Source organism: Bos mutus, chromosome 8 (assembly GCF_027580195.1).
Source record: "Bos mutus isolate GX-2022 chromosome 8, NWIPB_WYAK_1.1, whole genome shotgun sequence".
Classification (NCBI taxonomy): Eukaryota; Metazoa; Chordata; class Mammalia; order Artiodactyla; family Bovidae; genus Bos; species Bos mutus.
In genome coordinates this window covers 107416024-107434659 of record NC_091624.1, presented here as the reverse complement: position 1 = coordinate 107434659, position 18636 = coordinate 107416024, and the positions used below count along the sequence as shown (strand labels likewise).

The following is an 18636-nucleotide window of genomic DNA, read 5'->3' as shown; positions in this document are numbered from 1 at the left end:
TCCCGTTTTCTTAAGTATCCAGCATGCTATTGACTTTTTCATAACTTACGATTAGTCTTTGGAAGGATCATATTTACTCCGTGGCTTTTTACTGGAGGTCGATAGACTTAATGATTTCCTCCTTGGAGTCATTGACTTCTGAGCCAATAGCTAATGCCTTCGTCATAGTTTTCTGGGGGGAAACTAACTTTGCGTTGCTTCTGCCGATGCCTGACTCCCCTTCAATCGTGCATCTTGGTGCTGAGCACGCAGCAAAAAGTTTTTAGCTTCTCCTCAGTTTCTGGTGCTTTGGATTCAAACGAGAGTCGGGCAGGGAACCATCTCCTGTAACTTTTCTTCTCTGTTACCATTTGCGATGAAGAGGAAACAGAAGAGATTTCTGCAGATGACTTTGTTATTCATGGTGGCTTTAATTTTCCTGCCCAATATCGGTCTCTGGTCTCTATACAAGGAGAAGCACCTGGTGAAATCCCCTGAGCCCGGGGAGCCGCAGGTAAGTGCTGCGCAGAGAAGAATCCCGGAGGGGCAGGAGTCTGGAGCCGGCCACCGCAGGCAGGTGTGCCGAGTTTCCATCAGCTCCCAGGTCTTTGCAGAGCTTTGATTACAAACCTCTAGAGACTTTGGGGTTTAAGCAAGTAGTCTTTTTAAGAGCGCGACCAATGACATGGGTGAAATGCAAAATAAAGTGAAAAAGCAGGATGAGAGGTCAAAAGGAAGAAACAGCTCCTCTCCATTGATCTAGAGGTTACATGAGAGGTAACTGCTTATTCGTGAAAGGAGATGTATATATAGTACAGGTTTAGTTTCAGAGATTTGTGTTTGCTTCTCCTGGAGTTTGTGTGTCTATATTAAAGTGAATTGGGCCGATTAAATCGTGAAACTTGTGAAGTGGTTCTCAAAAACCAAGTTACAGTTTTCTATATTTTTGCTTAGCAACACCTTTTTTTTTTTTTTTGCAGAAAGGTAAAGTCTCTGTGTCTCCTGCCCTGTTGCTAAGGTACTGTGTGGGGTCTTCAGGCAGTTACGAAGGAGGTCGTTCGGTTTCACAGTCTGGTAGTAACAGTTTGTTGCTAAAAGCTCTCCTTCATGTCCGAAACGCCATATAGTGGAGTTAAACGTGTATACCACCCCCCCCACACACACACCCGTACCACATTTATGTTTTACTTAATATTCAGTCTACTAGTGCGTGCATGGGTCATACCTTAACATGGACCAAAAGAACTATCTTTCTTAACGGTAAAGCAAAATATCCTCTCCAGAACACTGGTGAAATTCAATATAGTTAAATTCTTTACTTACGAATAAACTAGCTTCTGCCATTAAACTTTTAACAATAGAATGCGGCCTTTTTCATGATGTGGATATAACACTCCTTCAGGTAGTCCTGTGCATCACCTTGGAGTGGGAATAATCTTAATTTCACGGATCATCACCCATGTACACTATGTACCTTCCACAAACAGAAGGTGCTTAAATTGCCCATTTGTGGATGACAGTATTTATTACTGACAATTAAAATATCTGCTCTTATACTTAACGAAGTGGAATTTCCTTTTACACAGTGGGTGGTTAGTTGTAAAGTATATGGAAGTAATCTGCTTTTTCATTATGACAAGTAAAGCGTTACCAGTCTCTTAAATGTTAAGGATTACTAGTTGTTTATGAATTTTGGTGGATTGGAATTTTGAGGGAAAATGTTGACATTTTCATTCCGTTGTTGATCACTGTCATCCTTTATAATAGGTGAATGACTTTGATTTGAAGTATATTCTGTTTTGTCATTCCAATAAAAAAAGGTTGATACTTTCAATGTGAAACTTTTTTTCCTATATAGATCATTTATTTCTCCAACCCTTAAGAGAAGCTGAATGTTATTAATATTGGTAGTTAATTATTAAAATTAGCTACTTTTATTAAAATCTCCATTCCAATATTGATAAAATGATAACAAAATGATTTTTCCTTGCATTCGGTTAACAATAGCCATCTGAATCATTTGCTGGAATAGCCAACATAAAGCTCTAATTAATCTTATTAATGAAGTATTTACAACTTTCCCACCAGCTCCATTGATTTTGACCCTTAATGAGAATTCTATTTGTTCAATGGCATAAAAAAAATAAAGTGTGGCAAACCAACTCTCTTTGCTTGTTATTATCATCTCTATAACGGTTTTCTTATTCCTGTTTCTTTGGTGGTGCAAATGATGTTTAATATCAGGTAAAAAATTAGTGGATATGAAAGGCATGGAGCAGCAAGAGAAGGGACTGTTTCTCAAAGTTTCATACTGTGTGGAATAAATAACCAAGATTGAAGGGGATCCTGTGGCATTCCAGCTGGGCAGTTTTAAAACCAAGAATAAACAAAAGGCAGTTTGTGCCATGAAATGAATGCCAGTTGCATACTTCAGTATGTTTTAACCTAAAAAAGCTAATGATTTCAAAACTGATGCTTTCTTACAGATACAAAATTAAGTTGAAATGTAGAAACTATCACTTACTGAAAGATAGAATTCATTGTAAAGCAATAAAAGATAAGCCTTCATTGGTTTTATTCTATTATTAAATCTAATTGTAAAGAAAATTAGGGTATATTGACATCATTATACAAGCATTGATAAGTAAGAGATAAGCCATATGTAAAAATTTATTTATATGCACATTATGTATGTGTATATATATATATATACTTGACCAAGTAAAAATTGACTTGTAATGATGAATTAAGCATGTTTAATATTGTGATATAATATTTGACTAAGGTATCCACATTTCAAAGTAAGTCAACTAAATACATAAGTTTTCAGTTAAAGTATATAACTTGACTTGTGCTATTTAAATTTAGTAATTTAGTAATTTCCTTTACAAAGGCATTTTAATGGTCAATCACTACCTATTCTTCAAGACCCATCTGTTACTTTAGTTATCACTTAGTTGTGAAATGCTCCAGGTAAGGATAATGAGCAGCTCATTGGCCCTGGTTAGCACTCAAGGGATTGAGACCAAGTCACATGCTGGAAGGAGAGTCTGGTTTTCCAGCCGTTCTGTGGAAAAGGGCAGTCCAGCAGTGGGAAACCTTCACATTTTAAACAGTTTCATTTATAGTGGCTTGCAGGAAAATAATTTCTAGAAATACAAAATCATGGAATGGATGATACTTTTAAAGTGAAGATGATCCTCCTCACTTGTATTTTATCAGAGCACATCACCAATAGTTTGCTGTCTACCACTCAGTATGAATGGCATTGGTATGTTCTGAGATAAAATAAAGGGAGGTAAATGAGAAAGCATTGATAGAAACTGTGCATTGTCAAGATGTTTAGTATTTTACATATATTTTCTCAAGTCTTCCATACTGTTACAAGTTAATCATTTGTATTTACAGTAATTTATGATTGAAAGTAATATTTATAATAATTCTTATAATATTTAAATATTTGCCCCATCTATGATGCAGAAAATATATGAAAAAAAGTCCCTAAATTGTTCACCTAAAAGGTTTACCACCCACTTAACTAATGAGGACCAAAAAAAGTAGTTGTAATAATGGAAAACTTAAAAGGCTAATTTTATTGTTTGGGCTCTGCAAAGTGGAATCAAGTTACAGAAATAAACATTAATCTTTGAAGAATTTGAAGATTTTATGAAAATTGTATAAAAATCAGGGTTTTATAAAATATTTTATACTTCCTGCTTATGTTGTTAAATTATCAATGATAATTATGTTATTTTTAGTTGAGTTCTATTTGTTGCTTTTTAATTTTTATTAAGATGACTTATACATGGTTTAGAAATATATACATTTACTTTAAAATCATTTATTGGTAATGAATTTTATATTCAGCTGAAGTGATTACTCTATGGTTATTGTACAGTAATTCTTAATTTCTTTCTTTTTGATTTTGTATTGCTACTCTTCTCTGGTTTCAGTTGCATTTGAATTAAGGTTATATATTTAGATCTTAATTAAGCCGTTCCTTAGGATGTTAATTAGAGCAAAGCAATATTTTAGAGCAAAACTACTGCGTCTAGCATTATTATACCTTTCTTTTTAATTATTTATGCAAGTATAGATAAAAAGGGCCCCCAAATACTTTCTTTCCTTAAATACAATAGATTAATATTTTAAAAGCAGCTATAAAGTAGTTCAACAACTAAGTTGAGATGCAACTCAATACTCAGTACAAGTGAAAAATAATTCAAGAATATTCAGAATATGAAGGTTTTGCAATTTTTGAAATAATGATTAAAACAAAGATCAAAATCTCAGAACTTTAAATCACATATTTTCAGAATTGTTCAGAATGATATTAGAAGCATACGTTTGACCTGGATTTTTTCCCATGAAGTACACCAAGAACAACACTGAACACTTCAGTTCAGTTCAGTTCAGTCGCTCAGTCATGTCTGACTCTTTGAGACCCCATGAATCGCAGCACACCAGGCCTCCCTGTCCATCATCAACTCCCGGAGTTCACTCAGACTCACATCCATCGAGTCAGTGATGCCATCCAGCCATCTCTTCCTCTGTCGTCCCCTTCTCCTCCTGCCCCCAATCCCTCCCAGCATCAGAGTTTTTTCTAATGAGTCAACTCTTCACATGAGGTGGTCAAAGTACTGGAGTTTCAGCTGTAGCATCATTCGTTTCAAAGAAATCCCAGGACTGATCTCCTTCAGAATGGACTGGTTGGATCTCCTTGCAGTCCAAGGGACTCTCAAGAGTCTTCTCCAACACCACATTTCAAAAGCATCAATTCTTCGGCACTCAGCTTTCTTCCAGAGAAGGCAATGGCAACCCACTCCCAGTACTCTTGCCTGGAAAATCCTATGGATGGAGGAGCCTGGTAGGCTGCAGTCCATGGGGTCACTAGGAGTCAGACACAACTGAGCGACTTCATTTTCACTTTTCACTTTCATGCATTGGAGAAGGAAATGGCAACCCACTCCAGTGTTCTTGCCTGGAGAATCCCAGGGACGGGTGAGCCTAGTGGGCTGCCGTCTGGGGTCGCACAGAGTCGGACATGACTGAAGCAACTTAGCAGCAGCAGCAGCTTTCTTCACAGTCCAACTCTCACATCCATACATGACCATTGGAAAAACCATAGCCTTGACTAGATGGGCCTTTGTTGGCAAAGTAATGTCTCTGCTCTTCAATATGCTATCTAAGTCACTTAATTTATAGAACCTTCCTCTTTCTTAGTACTTCAGAATTTCTGTGTATAAAACAGGGCTAATCAAACTTTTGCTATAACAAGGTACATAAAGTCCTAAGATCACATCTTGGCTGTTGAAACTATTGTGAGGTAACATTTTGGTTTTAATCAAATCCACAAGTAAATTGTACTCCACAGATGTGAGGCTTTATATATATATGTGTGTGTGTGTGTGTGTGTGTCTTTCCTGAAATTTCTCAGCATCTTTGTCCAACTTTACTAATATTAATCAGCACCACACTTGTTGGGATGGGGGGATTCATCTTATTGGCAAGAACTTTTTTCTGTGGTGTTTTAAACTTATCTTGTGATTTGAAGATATTAGATATCTGGAACTGAGTGTATGCAGACGTACTCATGCTTCTGTCTGTCACCCTGACCATAAAGCTTGAAGAATGTCTATGTTTCTTCTCCAGCAAACATCTTAGATATTGGAAAAGCTAAAAAGAAATAAGAAAGTAAAGTTTTCACTCCTCCTGCCCTCAGTATATGATCAACACACTAGGTGTGAAGTGATGCATTCATTTGAGCCATAATGTTCTCAATTAGCTAAGAAGTAGATTTTAAATCAGCATGCAGAAGGACCTTTTCTTGAATTTATGGAAATATCCATCCTGACTTGCTCCAGTATTGCACCTCGCAGAGTCCTGTAACAAGTGCTTTAATTATTGACTGTGATCTGGAGATGATTAGTTCTCCAACTTGCCCCCTAGGCAACAATGTTGAACAGAATCTCCTGTTCACAATCTGGTTAAAAGAAAAAAGAGAGAGAGATAATTTTTTTTTCTTCTTCTTCTTCTCTCTCTATGTGTGTTTATTTTTGAACAAGCTGTGCTGAATCAATTAGCCTCCTATACATTTTATTCTTTCTATATAAGAAACCAAATCAAGGGTGAAATACAGAGGGAGAAGGGTGAGAAAGTTTGATGGTTTAGTGTTTTCGAGAAGATAATTGAAATTTGTGTGTGGAAGTTTTGTCAGGAGTTGCCATGACAACTTGTAGAGAAGTTTGTAACAACATCTCCCTTGGAACACTTTATACAAATGGTAGCCAGCGCAGGGACCTCCAGGATGACCTGAAGGAGGGAGATCAGACTTAACAATAGGGGAAGATGGTGTGAATGTCCTGTCACCCCAGGTCAGGATGTATTTGGTCCAGCCTCTCCTTCACATTTGCTTGGCATGCTTGGAAGGATGAGGCAGGACTTTTGGCTCTTAAAAGCATCAGGCGTGAGCATGTTATTCTTCTCTTTCTTTCACGTTTACATATGTGTTTACTAAAGTGCTATTACAGAGTCAACATTGCAGATGTGCAAAAAAATAGAAGGTTCTGGAGACCATCAGAAAAGTGAAGCCAGACTCTCATAAATTAAGTACTTGCTCTCTTAGGACGTCAGTCTGTGACCCCACAGAGCTAGTTGATCCTAAATTAACTCAAAATATAGTGGGGATGCTTGAATTGTGGTCATTGTTGTTTAATCGCTAAATCGTGTCTGATTCTTTGTGACCCCATGGACTGCAGCCTTCCAGGTTCCGCTGTCCATGAAATTCTACACGCAAGAATACTGGAGTGGGCTGCCATTCCCTTTTCCAGGGGATCTTTGCCATCCTGGAATTGAACTCGCGTCTCCTGCATTGTCAGGCTGCTTCTTTACCATTGAGCCACCCAGGAAGCCAGAAGTTTGAATAGGTGGCCAAAAAGAACAAATGAAAAACATTCATGCTGCTGAGAGTATGTATGTATCCAAGCACAAAAATATCTATACTGGGTTTATTTAAAGTTGAAAGGAAGGGACGGGTCCCCAGAAGTGTCAAGCCGCAATGACCCTCAGCATCCCCTAATATGCTGATGTCTGTTACTACCAAACTCTAACATGGTGGCTGGAAAGAGGGTGAACAGAGAAGGGTATTTTTAGGGTTTAAGGTAAATCGCATCAGTTTTCCTCTACTTTTCTACTTCCAGTCTAGTGGGGAAAAAATGTGGACTGAATTGGCAGTATTCTCCAATTAAATGTATTCATTTCACATACTTATTTAGCAACACGCATACACACGTACATGAATTCACACACATGGTCTCACTTGTGAAGAAAAAATAAATCCACCCAACTGTTTCATTTTCTACAGTTTTTTACTTTTATAACTTCTTGCTTTTTCCACTGCTTTGAATCTAAAAAAAAAAAATTCATCAGCTGAGTTTATTTAAATGTTATTAATTTAATTCTAGGAAAGTATGGAGAGAAGGACAAGTGCATTTGTCTCTAGAAGTACTTACATCATCTTTGGCAAGTATGAAAATCACCATAAATATTTAGCCTGTGAGAGTTGCCCAGGTGGCTCAGTAGTAAGAATCCGCCTTTGAATGCGAGAGAGATAGGAGACATAGGTTTGAGTCCTGGGTTTGGAAGATCCCCTGGAGAAGGGGGCATGGCAACCCACTCTAGTATTCTTTCCTGGAGAATCCAATGGATAGAGGACCTGGTGGGCTACAATCCATGGGATTGCTAAATGTTGTACATGACTGAGCACACTCGCCATGCGAAGCAATGTGAAAGTCGCACAGATCATAAATAGTGCAATTTATCATTATCCATTGATGTTAGCAAGGAAGTTGTGCCTGTTAGAGGCCATGGTGGTGGCTATCATCTCTATGTTGTAGGGAATGGTGTGTCTCAGTGATGGTAGAGAAGATCCATTTCAAATTCAGTTCAAGTTCTGAAATCCTCATGGAATGTTACTTCATTCCATTGAAGTCTAGAAAGCCAGAGTCAAGAGATTTTATTATTGATCATTTTGATCTTTTTTAATACAATAAAATGAACAAATTGTCAGGGCTACCACCGAAGTTTGAGTGAATTTCTTTTTCTTTTTCCTTAACTGTGATAGATCTTCCCAGTAAGAGAATCCATTTGAACTTAATTTGTGGAGAAATATCAGAATTTCCATATTGTCTTGTTACCTTTTGGTAACAAGTGCTAGTTACAGCACGTAGCACTTTAGGACATTTAACCAGTCATGGGTCCTCCTCTGTCAGTTTTCTCTAAATCAGGTGCTCAGTATCTTGAACAGCATGTAATAAGGGTTAATGAATATAGATTTTTTTTATACATAGTATGAGCATTTGTAAGCAATCATTGCCTTTAATAAGATATATAGTGTTTGCTTGATAAATATTTACAGATGATTTCTCTTTGCAAGGCAATGTCAAGACAGCACAACAGAGCAATGACTATGGTACAGGACTTGCCATGGATTGTTAAATCTGGCAGGGAGATCTTTTGAAGAAACACATAAACAGGATCTAGAAAATAATAGAAAAAATTTTCCCATAATTTTTGGTCCAGTATTTAAGGAAAAATTGTTAATTTTATTTTACATGCAATTGTTTATTGCAAAACAAACAAACAACTAATTTTTTGGTATATTGCATCGAACATTATTCTAAAATTGAAGTTTTTAATAAAAGAGGGAAAAAAACAGAGAGCAATGTTTGTTTATAGTGACCACTATCATTTGCTATCAGAGAAGACAATGGCACCCCACTCCAGTACTCTTGCCTGGAAAATCCCATAGACAGAGGAGCCTGGTAGGCTGCAGTCCATGGGGTTGCTAAGAGTCAGACACAACTGACTTCACTTTCACTTTTCATTTTCATGCATTGGGGAAGGAGATGGCAACCCACTCCAGTGTTCTTGCCTGGAGAATCCCAGGGATGGGGGAGCCTGGTGGGCTGTCGTCTATGGGGTTGCACAGAGTGGGACACGACTAAAGCGACTTACCAGTAGCAGCAGCATCATTTACTATAACAAAGTCCATGCCTGGCTTGCCTTGTGCGTCAGATGGTAAGGAATCTGCCTGCAATGCAGGAGATCCAGGTTCAATCTCTGGGTTAGGAAGATCCCCTGGAGAAGGAAATGGCAACCCACTCCAGTATTCTTGCCTGGAGAATCCCCATGGACAGAGGAGCCTGGTGGGCTACAGTCCATAGGTTCACAAAGTGTCAGACACGACTGAGTGACTAACACTTTCACTTTCACATATAAGCATTTTTTTCTACATTAATTACAAGTCAGAGTCTGAGAACTGCTTTTTGTGTTTAAGTCTTGGTCTTGAGAGGTAATAGTTATTCTGAAGACCAAAAGTTAAGAAGCAGAGTGGAAACGATTCTTAACTATTTCAGTTAACTACAGAACTACTTTATAGAGTTACTGTTTCCTTCAGTAGAGTTAGAGGGATATAGAAAAAAGCATATTGCATTGTGCCCATTCTTAATTTTCTCAGTAGTGAATTGGAGAGATACAATATCTAGTCATGAAACAAGCAAGCAGTGCATAGTAGCATTTTCTGTGTGTGTGTCTCTGTGTGTGTGTGTGTACTGTGCTTTCAAAACAGAAAAGGAACAGAATGATCTGAACTCTTGGGACAGTCCTTAATTGCTCCAGGGGGTGAATATTGAGCCTCGTCATGTTATGAAAATTAGACAGGGGGGTTGGGGTTAAGCTGAGGAATAATCAAATACTTCAGGTTTATATGCTGTTTTCACCACTTTCCAAAATATATCCTCTTGGGCAAGACATTTTACATCTTTGAACCATAGTTCTTCATATGTTGGCTCAGGTAGAAACTCTTAAAGGGGTAGCAGGGGGATCAGATTGGATTAATATATGCAGACTGGTACAAAGTAAACACTCCATTTTGGGAAACTTAGCAAATAATATTGCTGCCTTTTTCTCAGTTTTTACAATATTCACTGAAGGTAGTAAATAAACATACTGTTTTGTACATCTAATAAACATGTATTAAGAAGAGGTGACAAGAATACACAGAAGAACTGTGCACAAAAGATCTTCATGACCCAGGTAATCACAATAGTGTGATCACTCACCTAGAGCCAGACATCCTGGAATGTGAAGTCAAGTGGGCCTTAGAAAGCATCACTACGAACAAAGCTAGTGGAGGTGATGGAATTCTAGTTAAGCTGTTTCAAATCCTGAAAGATGATGCTGTGAAAGTGCTGCACTCGATATGCCAGCAAATTTGGAAAACTCAGCAGTTGTCACAGGATGGGAAAAGTTCAGTTTTCATTCCAATTCCAAAGAAAGGCAATGCCAAAGAATGCTCAAACTACCACACAATTGCACTCATCTCACACGCTAGTAAAGTAATGCTCAAAATTCTCCAAGCCAGGCTTCAACAATATGTGAACCGTGAACTTACAGATGTTCAAGCTGGTTTTAGAAAAGCCAGAGGAATCAGATCAAATTTCCAATATCCACTGGATCATGGAAAAAACAAGAGAGTTCCAGCAAAACATCTATTTCTGCTTTATTGACTATGCCAAAGCCTTTGACTGTGTGGATCACAATAAACTGTGGAAAATTCTGAAAGAGATGGAATACCAGACCACCTGACCTGCCTCCTGAGAAACCTATATGTGGGTCAGGAAGCAACAGTTAGAACTGGATATGGAACAATAGACTGGTTCGGAATAGGAAAAGGAGTACGTCAAGGCTGTATATTGTCACCCTGCTTATTTAACTTATATGCAGAGTACATCATGAAAACGCTGGGCTGGAGGAAGCACAACCTGGAATCAAGATTGCTGGGAGAAATATCAATAACCTCAGATATGCAGATGACATCACCCTTATGGCAGAAAGTGAAGGGGAGCTAAAAAGCCTCTTGATGAAAGTGAAAGAGGAGAGTGAAAACGTTGACTTAAAACCCAACATCCAGAAAACTAAGATCATGGCATCTGGTCCCATCACTTCATGGGAAGTAGATGGGGAAACAGTGGAAGCAGTGTCAGACTTTATTTTTTGGGGGCTCCAAAATCACTGCAGATGGTGATTGCAGCCATGAAATTAAAAGATGCTTACTCCTTGGAAGGAAAGTTACGACCAACCTAGACAGCATATTCAAAAGCAGAGACATTACTTTGCCAACAAAGGTCCATCTAGTCAAGGCTATGGTTTTTCCAGTGGTCATGTATGGATGTGAGAGTTGGACTGTGAATAAAGCTGAATGCCGAAGAATTGATGCTTTTGAACTGTGGTATTGGAGAAGACTCTTGAGAGTCCCTTGGACTGCAAGGAGATCCAACCAGTCCATCCTAAAGGAGATCAGTCCTGGGCGTTCATTGGAAGGAATGATGCTAAAGCTAAAACTCCAATACTTTGGCCACCTCATGCAAAGAGTTGTCTCATTGGAAAAGACTCTGATGCTGGGAGGGATTGGGGATGGGAGGAGAAGGGGACAACAGAGGATGAGATGGCTGGATGGCATCACTGACTTGATGGACATGAGTTTGAGTGAACTCCAGGAGTTGGTGATGGACAGGGAGGGCTGGCATGCTGCAGTTCATGGGGTCACAAAGAGTCGGACACGACTGAACTGAACTGAACTGAATAAACACGTGAGTGAAAGCGAAAATGCTAGACACTCAATCGTGTACAACTCTTTTGTGACACCATGGACTGTAGTTTGCCAGGCTCCTCTGTCCATGGAATTCTCCAGGCAAGAATACTGGAATGGGTTGTCATTCCTTTCTCTAGAGGATCTTCCTGACCCAGATATCGAATCCAGGTCTTCCACATGGCTTTACCATCTGAGCTACCAATAAAGATATAATAAAACATTTAAAGTATATCACTACTGATTTCAATTCAGTTCAGTTCAGTCACTCGTCATGTCCGACTCTTTGCAACCCCATGGACAACAGCATGCCAGGCCTCCCTGTCCATCACCAACTCCCAGAGCTTGCTCAAACTCATGTCCATTGAATCTGTCATGTGATCCAACCATCTCATTCTCTGTCATCCCCTTCTCCTCCTGCCTCCAATCTCTCCCAGCATCCAGGTCTTTTCCAAGGAGTCAGTTCTTCACATCAGGTGGCCAAATTATTGGAGTTTCAGCTTTAGCATCCGTCCTTCCAATGAACATTCAGGACTGATTTCCTTTAGTTTCCTTGCAATCCCAGGGACTCTCAAGAGTCTTCAACAACACCACAGTTCAGAAACATCAGTTCTTCAGTTCTTAGCTTTATTTGGGGTCCAACTCTCACATACATACATGACTACTGGAAAAACCATGGGTTTGACTAGACAGATATTTGTTGGCAAAGTAATTTCTCTGCTTTTTAATATGCTGTCTAGTTTGGTCACAACTTTTCTTCCAAAGAGCAAGCATTTTACCTTTTTACCTGCATTTTACTGATTTCCCTACCTATTATTGATAAAATAGATGTTTATCAGAGACCCTGAGGCAAATAAGTGATGAAGAGATAAACCTGTTTTCAGTAAGCTTATGATCTATTAGCTAAGAAAAGGCGTGTATAATGCCTATCATGTAGGGATAGATTAAATTCTTTTTTAAAATATAGTTACTCTAGTTATTTTGAGCCTAGTTGAAGGGAAACATATTTTAGGGAAAATATGTTCTTGTTTGATATGTGTGTTTGGCCCTAAGTGTTTTCTGTACTGGTTTCACCCTCCAGTGTTTCACTGAGACAGGTACTTCTGTAGAACCAACTTTACAGTTAAGTAAGGTGCAAAGACAAAATTTGAGACTGTGCCCTCTGGGTCCATAAAAAGAGACAATGATGGGCTGTGTTAACAGCCACATAGTTTAAGGCAAGTGAAGACTTTGAAAAGGTCATTGGGCTTGGTAGTTATTTGTACTCTTCAGGCCGGAGTAACACAGAGTTGTAGAGGAGCAAACAAAATCGTAAGGGTATGGGGAGGGAGGAGGGAGGCGGGTTCAGGATGGGGAACACAGGTATACCTGTGGCGGATTCATTTCGATATTTGGCAAAACTAATACAATATTGTAAAGTTTAAAAATAAAATAAAATTTAAAAAAATGCATAAATGCATGAAATATTATGCGGAAAAAAAAAAGATTAAATGGAAAGACGAACAGGTGAGAGTTATTGGTGGGAGTGGCATTGACATGAAGGGTTGAATGTGAAGTCTTGGTTGGCAGGAGACGGTGGAAGTTAAAAGAAGGCTGGTGCAGGGAGAATGAGGAACTGGTCCCCAGGGAGGATGAAGGTGACAGCAATGATCAAAAGGAGGAGAGACACAGAAAAGATTGAGCTTAATGGTAAATTTAGAGACTGTGCTTTTAATAGCTTTGAACCTCTTGGCAGAAGGTCTAAGAATTTTCCTATGCAGTTTTCTTACTAATTTGGAGAGGTAATTAAACATTTGTAAAATATTCTGTAAAATGGGAAGTTATATGTTTATAACATGGGCTTCCCAGGTGACACTAATGGTAAAGAATCTGCCTACCAATACAGGAGACACAGGAGACCTGGGTGTGATCCCTGGGTCAGGAAGATCTCCTAGAGAAGGAAATGGCAACCCACTGCAGTGTTCTTGCCTAGAGAATCCCATGGACAGAGGAGCCACAGGAGAAAACTAGGTTTCAACAGGGACATTAGTTTTCCCAGCATATTCATCAGCACCAGTGCTCTTGTGATGACCTTGTTCCCATGTTTTCCATGCCTTTCTCTTCATGTGGTGTTGATTTCTCAGTGTGTAACTCGGCCCTCAAGGAATAGAAAATATTTTATAAACTGTATCATTGAGTCAGTCTAAGCTCCCAAAAGAGGATTATCTAAAAGGGTCTCTGGGGGTAAATGTTTTATTATTTTACGTAATTGGAATTTAAGGTGGCTCAAATGGTAAAGAATTTGCCTGCAATGCAGGAAACACGGGTTCGATCCCTGGATCAGGAAGATCCCCTGAAAAAGGAAATGGCAACTCACTCCAGTATTCTTGCCTAGAAAATGCCATGGACAGAGGGGCCTGGCAGGCTACAGTCCATGGGGTCACCAAGAGTCTGATGTGACTGAGTATGCATGCAAGCACATTCTGGTTGCTTCTGATAGTAATGTTGAATCAGAAACACCATGAGTGAGGCTGCTGCAGACAAGAACAGAGGAGTCACTTGAGGAGTAAAATGCCTCCTCAGTCCATCTTCCAGCTTCAAGAAAGGAGCTTCCTGGAAACAAAGGAATTGACAATGGTGTAAAACCAGGAGGTGTGGGGGAATGAAAATGCTCCAAGTCCCCAGCTGAGTGAATTCTATCATTTTTTAGACAGATTAACAGTGTGTGTGTATAGACTCAGTTGTCTCCAACTCATTGTGACTGCATGGACTATATCCCACCAGGCTCCTCTGTCCAGGGAATTCTCTAGTCAACAATGCTGGAGTGGGTTGCCCTTTCCTTCTCCAGGGAATCTTCCCGACCCAGGGATCCAACCCAATCTCCTGCATTGGCAGGTGGATTCTTTACCACTGAGCCACCCGGGAAGCCCTCTGTGTAAGATTAATAACTGTGTATTGGAACTGTGTCCCCTCTTCAGTTCCTTGGAAACTTACAAATTTTCTTCCATGAGCTGAAGGAAATTGAAGGGTCTGCAAAATGCTCAGCGCTTCTAGCTGAAGATCTTGAGTTCTAATATGTGAAATACGGAGGAAAAGATAAACACCAGGGGCAGCAAGTGCTCTTATTCAAGAAATGGTAGAAATACAGGCTATTATCTCCCCTTACTCACCCCCCCCCCACCTTTTTCCTGCTCAGAGCCTCCTGTCTTCCTCTTTTCCTTGTGAAAATTTCCTTAAAAAATGCATGTAGGCATTGGCTCCATCAATTATTCATTCTGTGAATGAATGGAAGCCTTGAAACACTTAAAAGAACTTGAGTCTTTTCCATCTTAAAAAGAGGTTCTCTTGAGCCTACGTGCATTTCCAGTTTTTGAAAGGTGTGAGATGTGAGAAGTACTCTTTTAGCTCAAGGCTTCTGCTGTTTGATCTTTCTTTGTTGCTGTTGTTTTGTTTGCAATTCTGAGGGCTGCTGCCTCCTTCCAAACTATATAATCAGAAAGTAAATATTGCTTAGCTGTATCTCCCCAAGGGAATGATCTTTTGTAAGACAAGTACAGACTGGCACAATGAAGCCAAAACTACCAGAAAAGAACTGCTCTCTGCCACCCTGTTTAGCTCTCTTCCCTGTGTTCCAGAATTGCCTTTTCCAACCTTTTCTTCCCTCTCAACCACCCCCCCCCCACGCAAGCTCCACTTCTCTTAGGCCAAGCAGACAACCTGGCCTCATTCTTCACTGAAAGCATGCAATGTTCATATTGAGAGAACCAAGATTTCATGCCATAAAATCAGATAAAGTACCTGCATTATTTGCCAGTTCCCTTCATGTCTCCTGTCACTGAGCAATGATATCCCAACTTTAGGATAAATGTGAAAATTCTATCCAGATTGTGGCTCACAACTTTTATTTCTTCTGGAAATGTCATATATTATGTTTTTTTTTTTTTTCCTTCTCATTCATTTGCTTTTAGCCTTTTCTTCTTTGATCCATCCTTCATATCAGTACTGCTTTATCTAAAGTAAAGCAAAGGACATATCCCTGGATCAATAATATCCGTCACAAAATCTTCTTGACTTTGCTTGTGAATTTCTAGAAATACATGTGTGTGTGCTAAGATGCTTCAGCCATGTCTGGCTCTTTGTGACTAGATCTAGGGACCATAGCCCACCAAGCTCCCCTGTCCATGGGATTCTCCAGGCAAGAATCCTGGAGTGGGTTGCCCTGCCTCCTCCAGGGTATCTTCCTGACCAAGGAACCCATGTCTCTCATGTCTCCTACCTTGGCAGGTGGGTTCTTTATCACCAAGGCCACCTGGGAAGCCCCTTCTAGAAATGACCACTTGAGATAATAGATTCTATTTTGTGGACAGAGTTTGGAGTTGACTCCGATATCCTAAATTCATAGGTGTAAGGCCAGTGAAAGAAATAAAAGCTATGCTTTTGAATTAGATAATAATAAGCAAATGATGTCTCCAACTCCTGAGTTTCTGCTTCTTCTACATACCTCAGCTGAGTCCAGCTCCTCTGTTGTATCTTAACTGCTTTACCAGCATCACAAGAAATCTCTTGGTAGTTAATCCTGAAAGCACTTCTCAATAGTCCTGTTACTTGAGAGAATTTAACTAAATGATCTCTTACATTAAACACTCATCTTCATCTGAAGATAAGAGGTGATGGGGTGAGGGCCTTGAGCAGAAAATGGGCTGGAAAAAGCAAGGTTAGAAAATAGGAAAGGAGGCTGAACAGGAGAACATAGCGCTTCCTGAGGAGTAATGTCAGTTTCACTGTGCAAATGCCCGTTTTCATTCTCCTCTTCCTTGCAGCTCATCCCAACCACCACCTGCACACAAACACATTCATCATTGTCCTTAGCATACTCCTACTCCTGTCCTTTTCCTGAAAATATTCTCTTCCTCAGGGTCTCTGCAATTACTGCTTGTTTGGGACTCACTCTGGGAGGGAAAGCATCCCCTCCAGCCCCTCATTATTTCCTTTTTTGATTTTTTTATCAATTTAATTAATACATTTATTTTTGTTTTGTCTGTGCTGGGTCTTTCTTCATTGCTGTGCACGGGCTTTCTCTAGTTGCGATGAGCGGGGGCTACTCTCTAGTTGCAGCATGCAGGCTTCTCGTTGCAGTGGCTTGTCTTGTTGCAGCGCACGGGCTCTAGAGTGTACGGGCTTTGGTAGCTGCAGTGCATGGCTCGGTAGTTGTAGCACTTGGACTTAGCTGCTGCACAGCTTGGGAATCCTCCTGGACTCGAGATCACACCCATGTCCCCTGCCTTGGCAGGCAGATTCTTAACCACTGGACTACCAGGGAAGTCCTCATCATTTCCTTCATCATATTAAGGTGATAACATTCACATCATGATGTATAATCCAAATTTACCCTGGAATGTATTGTCCACACACCAATCTGAAATCTAGAATTAGACATTTTAAACTTGCAGTGTCTAAAGTGGAATTCCTCTTTCATTCCACTCCCTACACCTGTTCTCTTGGTTCTTTTGCTTAAATGAACCTACCATCATCCATCTGGCTACTCATTATAATCAAGACCTTTGTCATCTTTTTATGGTAAAATACTATTTATTTATGGGTATAATGAGCCAAGTTCTAGAAGAGAAGGATGAAAAAGAATAGAACTATCCCATTTAACTGTATGATCAGCATTTGTGAATGGAGATCTGAGCTTCCTGGGTGGCGCACTGGTAAAGAATCCATCTGTCAGTGCAGAAAATGTGGGGTCTATCCCTGGGGTCACCCCTGAAGGAGGGCATGGCAACCCACTCCAGTATTCTTGGCTGGAGAACCCCATGGACAGAGGAGCCTGGCAGGTTATGGTCCATGGGGTTGCAAATAGTCAGACACGACTGAGCGACTAAACAACAACAGCAAGAGAGGAATACACAGAGGCAGGAAATGCAGGGAGAAGGTGAAAGCAGAGAGGGAGTGACAGCGCCAGGGGCCATGACTGAGGAATGACAACAACATCTGGGAGCTAAAAGAGACGAGGACAGGTTCTCTCTGAGAGCCCCACCTTAATTTTTAGGTTCTGGCCTTTAGAACTGTGAGAGAATACATTTTTCTTGCTTTAAACCACTTAGTTTTTGGTAATTAGTATGGCGAACGCAGGAATCTAGTATAGTGAGGAGTTGTTTATCATCTTCTACCATTTAATTTCAGGTGCTAGCATTCAGTTCAGTTCAGTTTAGTTCAGTCGCTCAGTCGTGTCCAACTCTTTGCCACCCCATGAATCACAGCATGCCGGGCCTCCCTGTCCATCACCAACTCCCGAGGTTCACTCAAACTCATGTCCATCGAGTTGGTGATGCCATCCAACCATCTCATCCTCTGTCATCCCCTTCTCCTCCTGCCCCCAATACCTCCCAGCATCAGGGTCTTTTCCAATGAGTCAACTCTTTGCAGGAGGTGGCCAAAGTATTGGAGTTTCAGCTTTAGCATCAGTACTTCCAATGAACACCCAGGACTGATTTCCTTTCGGATGGACTGGTTGGACCTCCTTGCAATCCAAGGGACTCTCAAGAGTCTTCTCCAACACCACAGTTCAAAAGCATCAATTCTTTGGCATTCAGCTTTCTTCACAGTCTAACTCTCACATCCATACATGACCACTGGAAAAACCATAGCCTTGACTAGACGGACCTTTGTTGGCAAAGTAATGTCTCTGCTTTTGATTATGCTGTCTAGGTTGGTCATAACTTTCCTTCCAAGGAGTAAGCGTCTTTTAATTTCACGGCTGCAGTCACCATCTGCAGTGATTTTGGAGCCCCCAAAAATAATGTCTGACACTGTTTCCACTGTTTCCCCATCTACTTCCCATGAAGCGATGGGACCAGATGCCATGATCTTAGTTTTCTGAATGTTGAGCTTTAAGCCAACTTTTTCACTCTCCTCTTTCATTGTCATCAAGAGGATTTTTAGCTCCTCTTCAATTTCTTCCATAAGGGTGGTGTCATCTGCATATCTGAGGTTATTGATATTTCTCCCTAGCATTACCTGCTCAC

At 40.1% G+C, this 18636-nt stretch overlaps 1 protein-coding gene across 1 annotated transcript in view; it reads left to right on the top strand.

Annotated features, from left to right (window-relative positions):
* The first annotated feature begins 355 nt into the window (after positions 1-355).
* Positions 356-18636, top strand: part of GALNTL6 (polypeptide N-acetylgalactosaminyltransferase like 6) — a 1507590-nt gene continuing 1489309 nt past the window's right edge. The window contains exon 1 of the mRNA XM_070376153.1: positions 356-493. Coding sequence (XP_070232254.1) covers positions 356-493 — 138 coding nt within the window. The remainder of the gene's footprint in view (positions 494-18636) is intronic.